Source organism: Hippoglossus stenolepis, chromosome 18 (assembly GCF_022539355.2).
Source record: "Hippoglossus stenolepis isolate QCI-W04-F060 chromosome 18, HSTE1.2, whole genome shotgun sequence".
Taxonomy (NCBI): domain Eukaryota; kingdom Metazoa; phylum Chordata; class Actinopteri; order Pleuronectiformes; family Pleuronectidae; genus Hippoglossus; species Hippoglossus stenolepis.
The window spans coordinates 8,170,202-8,187,542 of NC_061500.1; the positions used below are offsets into that span (position 1 = coordinate 8,170,202).

Here is a 17,341-nt window from a genome sequence, read left to right on the forward strand (position 1 = left end):
ATATTTAAAAAATAAATCATTTGTCTTCTGATTCAAATTTGAAATACAAAAGCATTCATTGACATTATATTGTACATTAAACATCATGTTGCACCCAATTTTCTGATTTACTTAATTTCATCGTGGATTTTTAGAGATAAAGCAATTAATTGATCAGCAGAAAGTTAATGCAAAAAAATGTACATTATTTCTACATGACACTATTATATCCCGTTTCAGTCATGGTTTAAGTTTTTCAGCTCTTTTTTAGATTGTGTACAATATACTTCCCTAAACTTGACTCTGTTCAAAGGTTTCACTTAAACACTAGTGAGGGGGTTACATACCTTAAGTTTACTTGCAAGTGTCTGGTTCTCCAGAGTAAGAGCAGTAATCTTGGCTTGCAGAACAGAAACCAGAGCTGCAGATGCTGTAACACTGTGCTCGCCCTGTCAACACACACAAAACACACATATGTATTATGTGCAGACACACACACGGAGGCATCAGAGCTGCTATCAGGACCACTCGCTACCTGCTGAAAAACAAAACGAGTCGAGACACGTCGAAGGTTAGACCTCCTCCAAGAATGCTAAGGTGAAAAGGTTCAGCAGTCGTCTATTCACAGACTTAAGTATTAAACTTAAAGACACAGAGTTTTGTTTAACTTTTGGTGAAACAGAAACAAAATTCTTAAAAGTTCGAGGAGCCCCCGATGTGAAACGTCTCATGTTGTTATATCAAACTATTCAATACTTTTTTATCCAGTTATGGTAAAAAAGTAACATGTAATTAGTAGCAGTGGATGACGACCCATCTACAACCTATTTATACACCAAGGAATACATTCACTGTCTATGTGCTGTACTCAACATTGTGTTTCAATGTTCTGCTTTTCAAACAAAAGTCTGACTTCATGTTCTTCCAAGGCCACGGTTCCTGCCATCACATCTGTTCTAAAATCTGCTGATTCGCAACGTCAGCGTGTCACTGAAGTGTTTCTGAGTCATTATCACCTTAGTATCCAGCTCAGGACCCGTCACTGCCTGCTTCAGATCTTCAATTGTGTCCAGCAACATGTTTCTCTCCTCGTGGAGCTTCTCAACCTGCTCTCTCAGCGCCGTTCCTCGAATCTCATCCTCCTTACGAATGAGAGAGGGGAGGGGAAAGAGGGACAAGAGGGTGAGGGGTGGCAGGAAGGACGAAGGGGAGGAGAGAAGGAAGAGAAAGTAAAAGAGAGAGAGAGAGGAGAGGAAGGTAGATTGACCCACTTATAAATTGACACATTTTATTCTCTATTGGTTTCAACAAGTTGAATTTCAAACATTTTAAGATCATATCGTGTGAAATTAAAGACGAGAACGACCGATATGAGAGAATCAGAGTCCCAGGTTTACTTTAACCTCTCCACGATTGCAGATAAGGTGAAGTGGCTGAGTAGAAAATAACCCTCTAAACACCACTATCTCAAAAACTAGAGGCAGAGACAGAAGCTATCTCTAATCTTTTCCGCAGCCAGGCTGAGTGTATAGTGATAAATTCTGACTGTGGTGTTAGTAGATGATCAATTATCAGTAGGTCTTGATTGTAGTTTTTTTATAGCGTACTACTATCTCTATTGTTGAGAGAGGATCTCTGCTGGCCGTCAAAATATTCCTTTTCAAAAATAAAACTAATTTTAAAGCACAAAGAAAGTAGCGTTAAATGAACGTGAACACAATAAAGACCCACCTTAATAGATTTAAGACCTAGTATGCAGTATTTTTAAGGTCGAACTTTCACATTACTAAATTTGAGTCTTATTAATAACCTGTGGAAACCCTGCCTGGGAAGTTGGAACGAGTTGTATTTATTTCTTTGAGTCATGTGAGTCTCCTTATTCCTGCTGTGCTGCCACCGATACAGTGCTGGAGGCATTTTACTTGACTGTGTTATTACCTTGTAGCTGAATGTCTTGGGCGTGTCACTTTTGTCAGAACCAACAGTCCCAGTGGAGGTAACGATTGAAGGAGAGGAGGGTCCTGAGCTCTGAGGAAGAAGGATGAAGTTGTTGAGTTTTAGATTAATTACTTGTTTAATTTTCCTCATAAACCTTTAAAAACTCAGATAAAAACAGTAAAAAAAATTAATTCCCTTTTACAACAATTAAATGAGTCATTACTGCTCTATACCTTTTGTTTTTAGTACATTTATATATCATAGTCTCATAAGACAGATGAAATTAGCTTACATGTTATTTTTTAAACCTTTAACTACTTTCTGTATCGGACCAAGATTACAATAATATATCAGGTAACTTGCAAACAAGTAAGTGGGACTGTGTATTTACTGCAGACATGCGCAAATGGGAAGAGTGGAGAACTGACTCAAGCAGAAAGATGAACAGACTCATGCGTTTACCTGCAGTGGGCTAATAGGAGGTGGAGGAGGTGCTTTTCGTTTTTTGGGAGTTGTGATCCGTTCATCACATAGTTTAGCTACTTGATCATGCTGAAGAGCCGGCAAAGAAGAGCGAGGAGAAGAGTGACGACGGACAGAGAGAGAGAGAAAGATAAGGGTGGTGCTGGTTAGTAAGAGGATTGTCAACCAATGAGTGCTACAGTAAGACAAAAATGGCAAAAAGGTTTTTTTTATAAGCTTAGAAATTGAATATTGACACTTTACAGAAGCTGATACTAAACTACTGCTCATGAGGAGAAGCTGTACGACTAAATTATAGACATCATTTGGCTTTTGTTGGTCATTATTAGCACATCTATCAGATTGCAACACTAAAATTAATGTTTCTTCTAACTGATTGGTTTAATAAATTCAAATGTTTTTTGTTGCTGTTTTAAACATTGATTGATTGTTAGTGAGGATCTGAAAAGCAAAGAACAGAAAATTTCTTACCTGAGGACTTCTAGGAGACTTTGCGTCTGACAAACACAAAAAAAAGGAAGAACATCAAAAAAAAAGAATAGAATAGAAACTCTAGCCTTTCTTGAAAATAAAAACAATACATTTGAATCATTATCTGCATTAAATTTCACCTGTTCATAGATATGAGAACTCTATACTGATATTTCCCATAAAGATCAATGTATTATTTGTTTAGAAATTCCAAAATATTTTGAAAAACTTAAAAGTTCAAGTAAGTGGAAAAAAACTTCCTGGACCTGCCCCTTAATTTCCACTCCAAACTTTAATGTGTTCTTCCTTGGCCCAAACCCCGCCCCTACAACAAGTTTTTGTGTAATCTGACAAACAATGAAGACATAAAGAAACTGTAATAACAATTGAACTCCTCCAGGTGTCAGTGTTGACTGCATTGAAATCCGAGCCGTTTGAATCTTTGCCACAAAGAGGAGATACATGCATGTGAATGTGTTTGTGTGTATTTATGTACTTTTATACTAGTGTGATGTCGAGGCAAAGAGATATTCCAACTGTCCTAACAGGAAGTAAAGACTTTGGGTTAGTTTTCATCATGTCATTGTTAAAATAACTCCAGGGGACAAACGTGAGTCAATACTTCCATGAGTGACTCTCACCTGAGACCTGCTGTCTGCTTAGGGCGGCACTGAGGGCAGTTTTCACCTCTGAGTTGCCCGACAGTTTGGCGTAGTGTGTGACATCATGGCCTTGTGAATCGACTGCTGACAGATTTGCTCCTCGGTGAACCAACACTTCAACAACAGACGCTGTGTTGGACTCACTGGCCAACATCAACGCTGTCCTGTAACGCAAACGCACAAATGTTCATCATCAGTGCAACATCCAAGTATCTTTACTCCGTCTTTACTGCTCTTGCATGTAATTCCTGAATTTTCTGTGTCTCAGCAGAAGACTTCATTCGGCTCGTACCTGCCGCTGTTGTCAGAAACGTTGATTTCAGCTCCGCAGTCCAGCAAAGTGCAGCAAACCTCAGCAGGAGCATGTTTAGCCGCCAACAGCAAGGAGGTGCATCCATCCTTTGAGACAGACAAGATAATCATGAGTGAGATCATCCTAATGGAGCAACCATACACCCACATATCACAGATTAATATGAAAACATGCAGTAGTCTACATAACTTGTCTGTGACATCAGGACGGGAGCGTAAACATAGAGTGAAGTAAGTGTCTGTGTGGTGAGAGAAGTCTCAGATTCATGTGAGAAAGGAGTGAATATCTCCGACTGAAAATGAATTTCCCAGCATATGAACAGAAAAGCTAAAATTGTTCCACTACGTAGAGGCGTGTGTTTTAGAACGAGAGAGAGTTATGAGCAAACTCCAAAATTATATATTTACTATTTTAAATGAATGGCTTGAGAAGAGGTTATTTCCCTGAGCTGGGCAGCTGGGTCTGTATTTCATGCAACGTAGACATCCCACATTTCTCCCCAGGATTGACGGATCCTAACCCCAAGAACGACCCTTGACCTAACCTTAACCTTCTATTACATAAGTGCAAACTAAACATTTGACTGGCTGGGATATTTTTGAGGGCAGCGTTCGGCATGAGAGGAGCTGCTGCCTGTAAGTCTCAGTGCAGGGCAGGAACATTGACTTTACTGAGATTAAGTTGGGAAATAAAATGGATTTTAGTAAATGACTCAACAGTGAGATATGAAGGCAAAGTCTACACAATACAAACAAAAACTGATCAGGAACTTATTTTCACAGATCAATTATATTAAGAGTGAATCAAGAAGTTAAAAAAAATCTGTTCTGTAATAGTAGAGAATTCAAACAAATATATAACTGTGAATTCTTTTTTTTAAATGCCCCTGTTAAATTACATCTACAATCATGCACCATTATACTTTCATCATATACGTTTTCTATGTAAAATATCTATATAACTACGTAACTAGAAATAAATGTACTGGAGTAAAAATACAATATAGCCCTGGAAGCATTAAGTGTCAAAGTGACAATTTAGTACATATTCATACTTAAGTTAAGTACTTGAGAAGTTTCCCACCCACTCAAACAAAGTCTGTTGAAGAAATCTCAGACCACGTCTGTGAATCATATCAAGGCTGAGCTTCTCTTCACTAAATGAGAAATATATTTCTTTCCAACAGCAAACATAAGGAAGCTTTTATACTCCATCGTACCAACGTCTCTGAGCAGACTTCGGTTTACATTGGCTTGATTTTCTATAAACACTTTGTCTGACATATGTTTGGACCTGAATCATGTTTCCTCTGTTTCTTCCACTTTATCTCGGTGTGTTTACTGAAGTCAAATCTAGATCAAGTAGAGAGATAGATGTGTGTTGTAGCTGGTAATGTAGACCTGAGGCTAACAAGCTGGCATCTTCTACCCAGCACAGACACAGCAATGTGTTCTTTACTGATTCAGGTTCTCAATATATGTTGACTTAAAGCAGACACAACTGCTCACGTCTCCCTCTCCCTAACTTTAACCATAGTTACTACTTACCTAACCCTAACCCTTGCTCTAAACTTAACCTAAACCTAACCTAAGCTTAAAACATGGTGTCACCTTTGAATTGAAGGATTTATGTTATGGGAACTTGCTTTTTATCCCCATCTGGAAGACACGCCCCCACAATGTGACTACAGATTTAGGTCCCAACAACATTTGTAATACATGGACCAGACCCACACACACACAGATGATTATGACTAGAAAAGTAAATGTTATGAGTGAAACTGATATCACACACTGTCTTAATATCAAAAGAAAACAGTGCTAAAGGTTTGTTTTGAGTTGTTTATGCATATAACACTTAAAGCAACATTTTTTGTTAATTGTGTAATTTGCCCAAGAAGCTTCTTAGTTTTTTAACAACAGGGAGACAATTGTTGGAAGCGAAAAACAAGCATTTAGTGGCTGATTGCACCAGGATTCAGAAGAAACCATTTACTTTTTATAATCCCAGCAGCCTTTAGTTAAGTGAGAACATGAACTAGTTTCAAAAGCCACAACATAGAATGTGTTACATGTATAAACAAGTAACAAGGCTGTAATATTTTTAATAAGAAACAACATCTGTACATGTAGACTGATGTTTATCTCCTCGCAGCAGCTGTGGCATGAAAGTAAAGGGAGGGAAATAAATGTGCAACACATTCTCTTTATTTCTTTTCTCTTGCTTGCTCACGCACTCACTCTCTCACACACACACACACACACACACACACACACACACACACACACACACACACACAATCATGCTAACACACTGCAGTTGGGTAAAAACCACAGGCATGGAGCATCACTGCAATGGAGACCACATGTCTGAGGCTTGAGAACAGAGTTCCCAAAGTACAATGACCCTCTACCACACACACACACACATATGCACACAATTTTAACCCATCTTAAAACAGAGAGGGACATGGACAGGAAATGTCCGTTGATGAGGATGGTTCATATTGTCAGTTTACAGCTGTGAGAAACATCTGCTTTCTATTGGTTTTGAGACAACAATACTTTACTTCTACTTTCTTAATAAACCTCTAAAAAGCTGTAATTTAGGAAACAAGAAGTCTGACAACAGCTGAAGAAAACCCAGAGTGTATAAAGTCCTTGAGTGGAGTCAGTGATCTGAATGAGACTGAAAAGAACGTTTGTTTCTGTGCTCTTTTCTCTGTTACAGAGAGTTACTGCCCTGCCAGGAAAAATAAGTCTGCTGAAAACAGAGTGGAAGTAATAATGAAAGTACATACTGCATCTTTCAGGTTGATGGGACATTTGAGTTCACACAGCAGTTGGACGGTCTGGATGTTCCCACTGGCAGCTGAAGGTAAAACAAAGCAACAGTCAGACAATGACAGAAAACACAGATCAAAGCTTGATCTTGTTTGGTTTAGTTGAATTTCGCATGATTTTTTATCTCTGTCTCCCTGCCTGTTTTCTAACTGGGCTGAGTTCACGTGTAATCACTTAACTCCAGACACAGCAGATGATTTCTTCCAAGTAAAATCAGAGCTTAAACTTAATCCCACAACATATTTTCCCACGTTCTTCTCTAAGCAGATCAATATTCAACGGAAGCAGTTCTGTTGTAATTAACTGACAGTGACACACGTACCAGCGTGATGCAGCGCCGTCTTTCCTGAACTGTCCACAGCATCGATTGGACATTTACTCTGAAGGGAAAACAGGAATGTATTAGAAAAGCAAATCAATGTCACACATGAAGAGTGAATGTTTAGTGTAATGTAATATCCCCTTGATTGACTTTCAAAACGTTCCAGAGAATAAACCCTGAGTTTGTCCAAATCAATCTCACAACTCAAAATGTCGTGTACCTGAATTCAAGTATCTGAAATAATGTGAGTGAAAAATGTTGTTTGCTGACCATTTTTGATTTCTTAAGAAAAAACATGATTTCCGAATGGAGTTTATCCTCTGAGGTACTGACACCAACAATTTTAATGTGATATTAGACAATACTGTGAATTCACTGCACATGTTTGCAAACTATGTACAACTGCATATGCCTAAAAAATAAGGGCATTCAATTTTGTCAATGATTAACGACCAGATAATAGTTTGCAACTACTAAAATCCAGGCAACAAACTGGCACAACTTTACTTCAACTCAACTTCAAAGTTTAGAGGACAAAGGGAGGGAAAAAAGGTGTTTAGGAATTTTTAAAAGTTGCTGCGTTTGAGCAGGTAGGTGTCGGTGAGATGCTGCAGACTGTGGTGGAATCAAAGCTGTGTGTGTGTTTAAAGTGTTGAGGGCCAAATTTGGTTTAAAACAATTGTTGTGAGGATAATTTGACTGAATAAGGACATTTGGTCAGTCCTCACTAACTCTCAAGGCTGTTTAAGAGTTAGCAGTTTTAGAATTTGGGTTGGAATTAGTTTTACGTTAGGATGGGTAATGATTAGCTGTGTAGTTGTGACGGCTATGGTTAGGATAAGGTCCTTGGGAATGAGTTATGCCAATGAGTGTCCTCTCAGAAAGAGAAGAGCGTGTGTGTCATCTTAACAGAATATCGAGAATATCCAAACTGTAGGTTTCACACAGTTCATGCCACTGCTTTCACACATTCCTTCTTCTCTACACCGAGTGATGCTTCCAAGAGGAAATCGTCCTGCTGCATGACTCGGCCATTTAAACATTTTGTTTCATATCTCTTTGTGTTGTTCAACTATTTCACTAGACAAGAAACACTACACAATAATTACACAGAATCAAACAGTTACTTTTGAAAGCATCCTTCACTTTGTCCATCTTACCTGAATGAGCTTTTTACAGCACTCAGTGTGATTGTTTTTGGCAGCCAGGTGCAATGGATTCAAACCTGAACATAAAGCAAAAAAGACTTAAATTAAGAAGAAAATTATCTGAGGGATAAATGTCCCTAGAAATGAATCCTACATTTGACCTAAAATGTTACAAGACTTGAATCAAGACCTAAAATCAAATAACCCAAGTAAAACACATTCTAAACAATTCACACTTCATCTTTAGCAGCAGTTCAGATCCGTACCTGCAGCATCAGTGAGTGACAGATCAGCTCCATGAGACAGGATGACCGAGAGACAGTCCGTCTGACCTCGAGCAGCTGCCGCATGAAGACTTTACATCAGCACAAAGCAAGAAGAAACAACTGGTTAGTGATGCAGTACATGAACACAGATGTTTGTTAATCTCAGTTAATGTTTCTTGCTAGTTTTACAGCAGAAAACAGGTAGCGTTGAGCAGCCCCCCTGAACAAACAAATTTACCAGTTTTCAGAATCTAAACTTTCCTTTTGGTCAATGTTACTTTCAGGAGTTTATGAGATAAAGCGCTGCCTCGTGTGCAGGAATGTCACAAGTCAATATCAACCCTTTATGCAAAAAACCCACCCTCTGAATGGTGTGTCTCTTTGTGTGCATGTGTGCAGCAGTAGGCAATCAATACAACCCCTTTCCAGCTCAGCGAGCAGAATTAGAAAAACACTACACATTCCCCAGCCTTCCCCTTGGTGTGCTCAGGATGCACACACACAAACACACACACACGGCTATGCCCACATGCCTTTCAATCAGGTTTTATCACCATAGAGATACTGTAGACTCCTCCTTTGTGCGTTCTGAAAGGATCGGAGCATTGCGAACCCGAACCACCGCATTCATCTTGATTTACAAAAGCTGCGAATATGCATCTGTATGTGTGTTTCTGTCTTCTGGCAGAAACACACACACAAAAAGGTCAAGGATGTGAACTGCTGGTGGAATAAAAAAAAGGCTGTGTGTTTTTCAGCCTGTGAAAATCGGCACATTCGCTGCTCTCCGGGTATTTGTTCCTGTGTGTTGATGTTCCTGTCTCTGCGTGAGCTGCTCAACACATTCAGGTCAGCGGGTGTTGTGTTTCAAAAAAAGAAAGAGGTCAAATATTAACACTGAGCCTCTGTGTTATCAACAATTTCAACCCGGTGAGGCAACGAGCGGCACCGCCTCTGCCCCAAATGAACTCGCTCTCAAAAACACTGAATGTCCTGGAGGCTGAATGAATGGTTGCAAAACGTCCACCTTTCTGGAAATAAGAAAAACGTCTGTATTTTTAGATCAGCCATTCATTTTTAAACACTGTGCTGCAGCGCCTGAGAGTGATTTCTAAAGCTGAAGACTTGAGAATCTGAGCCTGCGGTAGAGGCTCATGTAATGCTTCAGTTTAAAAGGAAAACACAAAAATCTCCAAGGCCGGATGATTATTTTGATTCAGTTACACCAAAGCCCCAGATTGTGCCTGAATAGCTCCAATTTTGGCTGTGGCTCCGGTGGTACAGCGGGTTGTCCACTAACCAGAAGGCCAGCTGTTCGATCCCAGTATCCCCCATCCCGTGTGCCAAAATGTCCTTGGGCAACATACTGAACACCAAATTGCCCACAAGGCGGCTGTACCGGCAGTGTATGAGTGATGTTTAATAGACAACGTGCTGCACATAGATGCACTGTATGAATGTATGTGTGAATGAGAGAATGGCGACAAACTAAAATCTGTATATTTTATTTTACTCTGGTTTTTAATCCTTTTCATAAAAAGATCTCAATCCAAGTTATTTCTCTTTTTGATTAAAGTTGCCTCCCCCATCTCACACAAAATCAAAAGATGGTACTGCTCTCTATTGTCTCACGTCTCTGACAATTCAAACGCTGCAGGTATTTATTTGTATTAAGCAGGTTTTGTTTCTGCTGTACTTGTACATTGTACCTGAGAACCTTGAGAAACTGAATTCACTGCTATGTATTACGAGCGGTAAGTAAAATTACTAGAATGATAATTTTTACCAAAGCCAGTTTTCATCTATTTACTGAAGAAAATAATCAAAATGCTTACGCTGATCTGCCCTCAGTGTCCAGCTTCACAGCACTGACACCTTTCTTGGCGAGAAGTGACGCGACCTTCTCCGCCTCGCCGTGCTCCACCGCAGCAAGCAGGCGCTCGTCATTCTTGTTCCACTCATTGACCTAAAGAGGATAAAGGCAGAAAATGGAGGAAATAAGACAAATGAGGTTAGATAAAATGCTGATATCAAATGTAATTAATGGGAAAACAAGAAGTGGATTAAAAGAAAATCATCATCATCAGAATAATCCACAGACTGTAAACAGACATTTTACACACATTAGGACATTAAGTTTACAATCACTGGGATGTACATTATGTACACACGTTTTTTTTATTCTAGGAAAGTATCTTGCATCAATGTTTTACCTTCTCTTTAATAATAGTGTGCGGCACATTCCTCACAATGAAGAGCTGTTGTCAGACATTAACAGAAACATTAGCAAATCTTACTCTGCAGCCAAAATGGCTGAGATGCCCCAAATCTGAGTAATGTTTCTCAGAGGGGGTGAATGTTTTCCTGGCTCTGCAACAGCCCACACAAAACATTTGTGTCCATATGCGAGCTTGCGCGCGCGCGCACACACACACACACACACACACGCACACGCACTTAATCAAGATCGAGTGTGGATGTACACATTGACACAGACACACAAACCAAAAGGCCCCACATTTGTATCTCTGACAGGGTACTGAGTTAGTCAGTAATTGGAAAGCTTCGCACATGATCTCATACAGAGACCATCTTACAACATGGCACAAGATACAGCGCAGCGAGCAAACAGCGTTTTTAACTACATCTACAACAATAACCATATAAAGACGAGTAAGGACTCAGACTTCAACAAACTAAAATCAGGAATATGAAACCAGGGAAGAAGAAGCACATCCATAAACAATGTGGTTATTTGAACCAGAGCTTATACAAAGGCTGGATTACAATGTATTTCTGTGCTAAATATCATGGATAGGCAGTAATCACTTTTTGTAACAGACTGTATATAAAGATTCCTCCCACTATCCAGAAATGAAGCCAAAGTAACCCTGATACGAACACAATAATACTGTATACAGTAGTGTATACAGTATAGTGATCAGGGTGTGGAGCTGCCATATCGAGGTCCCGCCGATACACACGCTCGACCAATCCTGAGTCTCAACTGTCCATTATGACATTTCACCCTGTTTTTATAAAATCAAATTACTAATTAAAACCATACTTATGGACAAAATGTGCACTCCAACAAACATCAGTGAGATAAGAACGACAGTTTGAGAGATCTAATTCACGTGTCCATTCACTTTTTTGTTTGGTCCATGTCCCATACCCTAACATGGAGGAGACAGGGTTTATTACCTATATGGCAGCCAGCCACAAGGGGGCGGTTGAGCTGCTTTGGCTTCTCTTTTGAGGAGCTGTCTGTGTGGTTGTAACTGGCGGCATGAGGTGTATGTGTACTTTGTAGAAATTGAGATATTACAAAGTGAGTTAAGTTCAAATGATCATATATGGAGACACCTTGAGTCACTGGGTTGTGAATAAGTTTACAGTACTGTTGTGATTCAGGATGGTTTAGCTGACTGGTTGTTTCCGGATGAGAGGCACAGACTGAAAAAAGCCTGCACACTGACCTGAGGAGGACTGAACCCATGGACCCCAGACATGTTGGCAGTGCCAGATCTCCATGCAGCCACCTGTGCATGTTAGGATGCACTGCAGTATTAAATTTGACCTGATAGCCTCCTGACCTATACACCTGATAAGATGCTGAGCTCTCACACTCCATAAATACTAGTGGTGAACTGTACACTATTTCAGGAGAGCAATGAGCCAGCACAGCTATACATGGTGTAAATAGCCTCTGTGAAGGAAGTCACTGCAATAGATTTTGCAAAGCTGGTGGAAAATCTCTGCTGTCGCTGTCACAGCAAGGATGATCAAGTCAAAACCAGAGTCATTAATGTGGACCATGAGGGAATGAAACACAATTAATTGTTGCTGTTTTGCGAATTAAACAAAGTTGATGATGACAGAGTGAAGAAATTATCTTTTCTCGCAAGGATGTCTGGAAAATTAATTATTGTCCAGTTGTAAACACCCCCACACACACGCTCTATATCGGAGACTGATAGTGATCCAGGCTTCAAAGAATTAAAGCAAGAGGTGAGATAATATTCAGGAGGTGGTGTAAGATGAGAAAGTTCCCTGACAGACTGGAAATAACAGACGGGATATATAAGGACACACAGCGGAGACCTGAACTGGAAAACGAAGAATCTATGTTGGGCAATGATGGACATAGACCTCCAAGGGTATTCAAAAATATCCAAGTTCACTCAGAACATTCAGACTGCACAATTCCTTTATTCTTGTAGACACTAACCACATGCGTTATATTTTTTGGATTATATTTTTACTAAATAATAGCATGTTCATGACTGTACCCCGGAAAATGTTAATTAATATTATTTTAGATTTATATTTTATTTTTATAAACCTACATCGACAAAACAAAAAACTGACTCAGAAAAACATAAATATCCTACATTTGTGTGCAAAATGCAGTGCTTCTGTATTTATAGTGTCACTGAATGCTGCGTGCGTGCGTGCGTGCGTGCGTGCGTGTGTGTGTGTTAACAAAGGTGTGTAAATGTATTTACACTGTTTTTGTCAATGGGGAATGTACATATTGGCAGAACAATGACGACAGACTGTTCATTAGCTCGATTCTTCAATAGCTTGTTCTTTTAAGATGTTGGGAAGGGAATTGTTGGACATCAGAAAGGTTCATTACATGTTTTTTTGTATGATAACAATAAGTTTAACATTTCATAAAGGAGGTCACTGCGGGGTTGGGGCGTGAGTGTAAGTGGAACACACTCGACACTGTGATTAGTGTCCAGTGAAACATGACACAGTGGAAGATATGAGTCTATAAAGGACACATCTCATACAGCGCAGTGTTTTCTCAGAGGCGGACTGTGGATCTGATTCCCAGTGTGATGGTATAAAAAGTCTCATGATTTTCATACAGACAGTCATGTGTTATTTAATCAGCGTGAAGAGCACTGAGGCAATCAACCTCTAAAAATAGGTGAACTTTAGAGATGGTGGAAGAACTGAAAAGAGAGAGGAACCTGCGTCTGTTGCCTTTTAATCCAAACCATCAAAGAGAATGTAGAGCAACTTTAATAGTGGACTGTTTACATTATACAACATTTACTTGAAACAGATGCTGCTTGTTTATCTTGTTATGAGAACATCAGGAAGGGCGGAACTTATCGCTGTAATTGAGCGCCTGCTTCTCTGTATGACAGTTTGAATAACAGGAGCAGTCAGATCCAGCAGATGGTGAAGTGACACGTAATATGACTTCAGTCAGGCTTCTACAGTTTAATTTATGACCAACTTGTCTAGTGTACAACTGAATAATTCAGTAACCAGAACGGATGACAAACTGACACTCCAATGACGACCAATCCTGAGTCAGTCTCAGCTTTTCAATCATCACGTGTTCCCCCCATTATATCAAATAACTAATTAAAACCAAACTTACCAGAACAATGAACATAGAACTACCTTAAATGACAAAACTGTAATTGAGAAAAACATTGTTTGATGTGTGCTTTGATTTTTAGTTGCTAACATGGAGGAGGTGGAATTTATGACCTATATTGCAGCGAGCCACCAGGTGGCGATCAGGATGCTTTGGAGCAGTCATGTTGTCCATCTTAATTTACAGTCTGTGGTGAGGACCTGTGATTGAATTTTCACTTCCCCATTCCACAATCTAAAATAAAATAATGTGTGCAAGGTTTTCTCCCCACAGACATGCTGCAGAACCTCAATAAGTTTTTCCAGTAGAATAAAATATACAGATCTTTAGTTTGCTGGCTGGTTTAGATGATGTGTAATCTCAGTTCCTGTTTACCACTCGAGCAGCGAATAGTATTAAACTGTGATCATGAGTTGTTCTGTTGGAAAAGTGTGTCACAAGTGACAGACTGATTTGAAAACTGAAAATACAGTGAGTAATCACACTCAGTCGAGCTACAGGCGGCGTATGTTGGGAAAATGTCTTGCAGAGAAAAAAAAATTACAGGTTTTTAAATGCACCATGCAAAAGGTTTATCTTCAAAATGTACCAACCTAAGATTTAGAGAACAGTCCAGGGGAGATGGGGCAGAGTTGCTCTGAAAGGCGGTCAACCACACAAACACGTCTGACCAAACGGGCAATAAGAAGCCACGTTGCAAGAGATAGTTTGAGTGTGGTTCCAAAGTAGAGAGCTATAAAGAAGGTATGGGCTAGAGCAGCATTTTAAAACCAGGAATGCCTTGTTTATTTTCCTGGTTCAGAACTTGTCATTGTCATGTAGAAAACTACCAGACAACCAGGTTTCTGTACCAATATTTGCTTCTGTAATGATTCGTTCAAGCTGTTGTCAGTTGCTTTGCATCAAGAAACTACAGGAAGATTTGGGTCAAAGAGAAGAGTAGAAAGCCCAGTTTCCCGTGTCTCCTTATAACTGCCTTGTTGGCAAAAGTTTCATTCCAGAGATACACAACTCTCCAAAAGCTTTTACCTCATCTGAACCTCTGCTATGTCTACAGAGCAGAGTCAACACTCCCTTTCTCTATCAGTCAGAAATATGCACCGTTGCTGTTTATTACCATGTATTATTACACTAATGGGATGGTACGACAGAGAAACCAGTCTCGCAACATCTGCACAGCTGTTTCGTAGAAGTCAACATGTCTGCAGAGTTCATGAGTACACGTGTAAAGTAGGATTTCCTCTTTGTGCACAAAGCATCACAATGGTCACTCTCAAAGATGAAAGAAGAGACAATACTTGAATAATTAGGAAATATAAAAACATCCATAATGTGACAAGGCGAACAGTTTGGTTTTTAAAACACTATATTAACATGCAAGAAACATCTCCATCTAAAAACACGTATACAGTTGACATTGTCTCGTGATGAGAAAAACTGGAATGGACTTCTAACTTCTACCAACACCATTAACCCCCTACGAGCACCAACAGAAAGAATTACAGTGGGACACTCGTGATGTACTGCATAGCATGATCTTGCCTAATGGTCTCTGTGATTTTAATAGGCTGAAGAAAAAAAAACTAGCGGGCCATCACCAGCGAGCAGCATGACACCGATAGAATTAGACTGCATTGTAATGGACAGGTTTAAGTGGAGCGGAATGCACTGCTCCAGTTTCGGCCACACACACACACACACACACACACACACACACACACACACACACACACACAGAGGAGGTTGATGAAATGATGGTGATGGGAGCGATGGTGCAAAGTCAGCATGGGCCTTGGGTCAAACTGAAACAGTGTTAATGGGTTCAAGTTTTCTACAACAAACAAGACTGTCAATTGGTGTAAAGTGGAAATTGTGAAAGCCATTGTTTTGTTTTTTCCAATTTTAAGACATTTTAGCAGCCAAATGATGAATCAAACAAAAGAGTAACTGCAGATTAATTATGACAATAATATAATAATTAATAATTGACTAAATCATAATTATTTGCAGTCGTACTCCTCGTCCTCCTGACGTACAATATACTCTGGAGATGACAGAGCAAATAGCAAGTCAAATACTGTACAAACACAGTATGTGGGAAACTAGAAGGTAGCTCGGAGTCTGCATACTTCCACCAAGGCTAAAGGCATTTCTCACCATGTTCAAGAAAGTGTAAAAAACATTCCTGGATCTGCCTTCTGAATCAAACCCGCTCCAAACATTGATGAGTTCTTCCTTGGCCCATCCCCCCCACCCCCCACCCCCACCCTTCCACCAAGTTTCTCTCAAATCTGTTCAGCAGCTTTTTTGTAATCCTGGTAACAGACAGACAAACGGCAATGAAAACATAACCTCAGAGGTAACAAGCACACGACACATGAACTCTAAATGACTTTGGACAATATCTGCTTGTACTGAAAACTATAGGCTTAGCCCACATTATGTTGTACCAACTGCAAGTCATAGGGTCACTAATCCTGAGATTATTAACTAATAAAGTCCAATGTCTTTGTGAAATGGATCTCACTTCCTGCCCTGCTTTCGTTTCTGTTTCCTCGTCTGTCCGGCTGCCTCTCCTCCAGGTTCTGTCTAGAACCTGGAGGTGTTTCTGATAAGAGTGTTTACAATGGGATCAGGGTGTGGACCGTAATGTTTGTTCCCTCTGTCTTAAGCCTGACACTTACAATGACACATAAATGGTTCACTGATAACACTAAGTGTTTCCTGTTTGTGCAGGTTTGAGACTGGCTGCAAGGACAAGGACGAGAGAGCAAGGAGCAATAAGACACGCTGAGAGACAAAGAAACATTGGAGTGGTATATATGAGACCTTCTACTACCTATCATATCCTGTGCAATGGTTTAAAGTTATATTTTAACCTCCGTCTTTCCTTTGGACCCCTCCTCTCCTCCCAGGTGCTAAACTTGTCTTTATTTGTGAAGTCTTGAAAACAAATTATGGAATCACAGCTTCAAACATGGAGTCATTCCTTCCGTCTCAGGCTAAATTACAAAGAAAACAGATGTGCATCAAGTGTGTTAATCTAATGGTCGCTGCATAAACATTTCTGCTCAGTGTTTTTTCTGTTTCTCTGAACTCTCTCAGTTCTCCGGAGGAAAAACAAACCAAGATCGGGAAACAGTCATTCCTGTATTAGGTTCTGTATGTTTGTAGAGCTCGGTCACTCGTAGCAGACAGAGTTTAAGAGAAAAAAAACATTTGTTTAAGAAAACCTTAGGTATTCTCCTCCAAAATAAAGACAACAAAATAACATCTTTGTTGATCTATAGATAAAAAGGTGTTTGTCTTGGTAATCATCAGGATTGACTGTATACTCCAATGCAAACGCTTATATTCAACATATAAAGTAGTCAAACTTAGTTAAGCTTGAACTCATTAAGCAAATAAACCAAGAGCTCAAATCTGTGCACATGTGAACTCAGGTGAAACAAAAAAAGAAAACACATGTGAAGTAAATCCTTCAACAGGAAGTCTGAAGATTAGAAAAATGA

General features: G+C 39.6%; 1 protein-coding gene across 2 annotated transcripts in view; it reads right to left on the reverse strand.

The window, feature by feature from the left end:
* The window catches only part of rai14 (retinoic acid induced 14), a 34,572-nt gene that overhangs the window by 4,882 nt on the left and 12,349 nt on the right, over positions 1–17,341 (reverse strand). For both annotated transcript variants that reach the window (XM_047344360.1, XM_047344359.1), the window contains exons 3-14: positions 10,261–10,391; positions 8,426–8,514; positions 8,172–8,236; positions 7,012–7,069; positions 6,647–6,717; positions 3,826–3,932; positions 3,513–3,697; positions 2,872–2,897; positions 2,380–2,469; positions 1,918–2,007; positions 996–1,121; positions 327–428 (exon numbers count right to left, since the gene is read on the reverse strand). In XM_047344360.1, the coding sequence (XP_047200316.1) occupies positions 327–428; positions 996–1,121; positions 1,918–2,007; positions 2,380–2,469; positions 2,872–2,897; positions 3,513–3,697; positions 3,826–3,932; positions 6,647–6,717; positions 7,012–7,069; positions 8,172–8,236; positions 8,426–8,514; positions 10,261–10,391 (1,140 nt within the window). The remainder of the gene's footprint in view (positions 1–326; positions 429–995; positions 1,122–1,917; positions 2,008–2,379; positions 2,470–2,871; positions 2,898–3,512; positions 3,698–3,825; positions 3,933–6,646; positions 6,718–7,011; positions 7,070–8,171; positions 8,237–8,425; positions 8,515–10,260; positions 10,392–17,341) is intronic.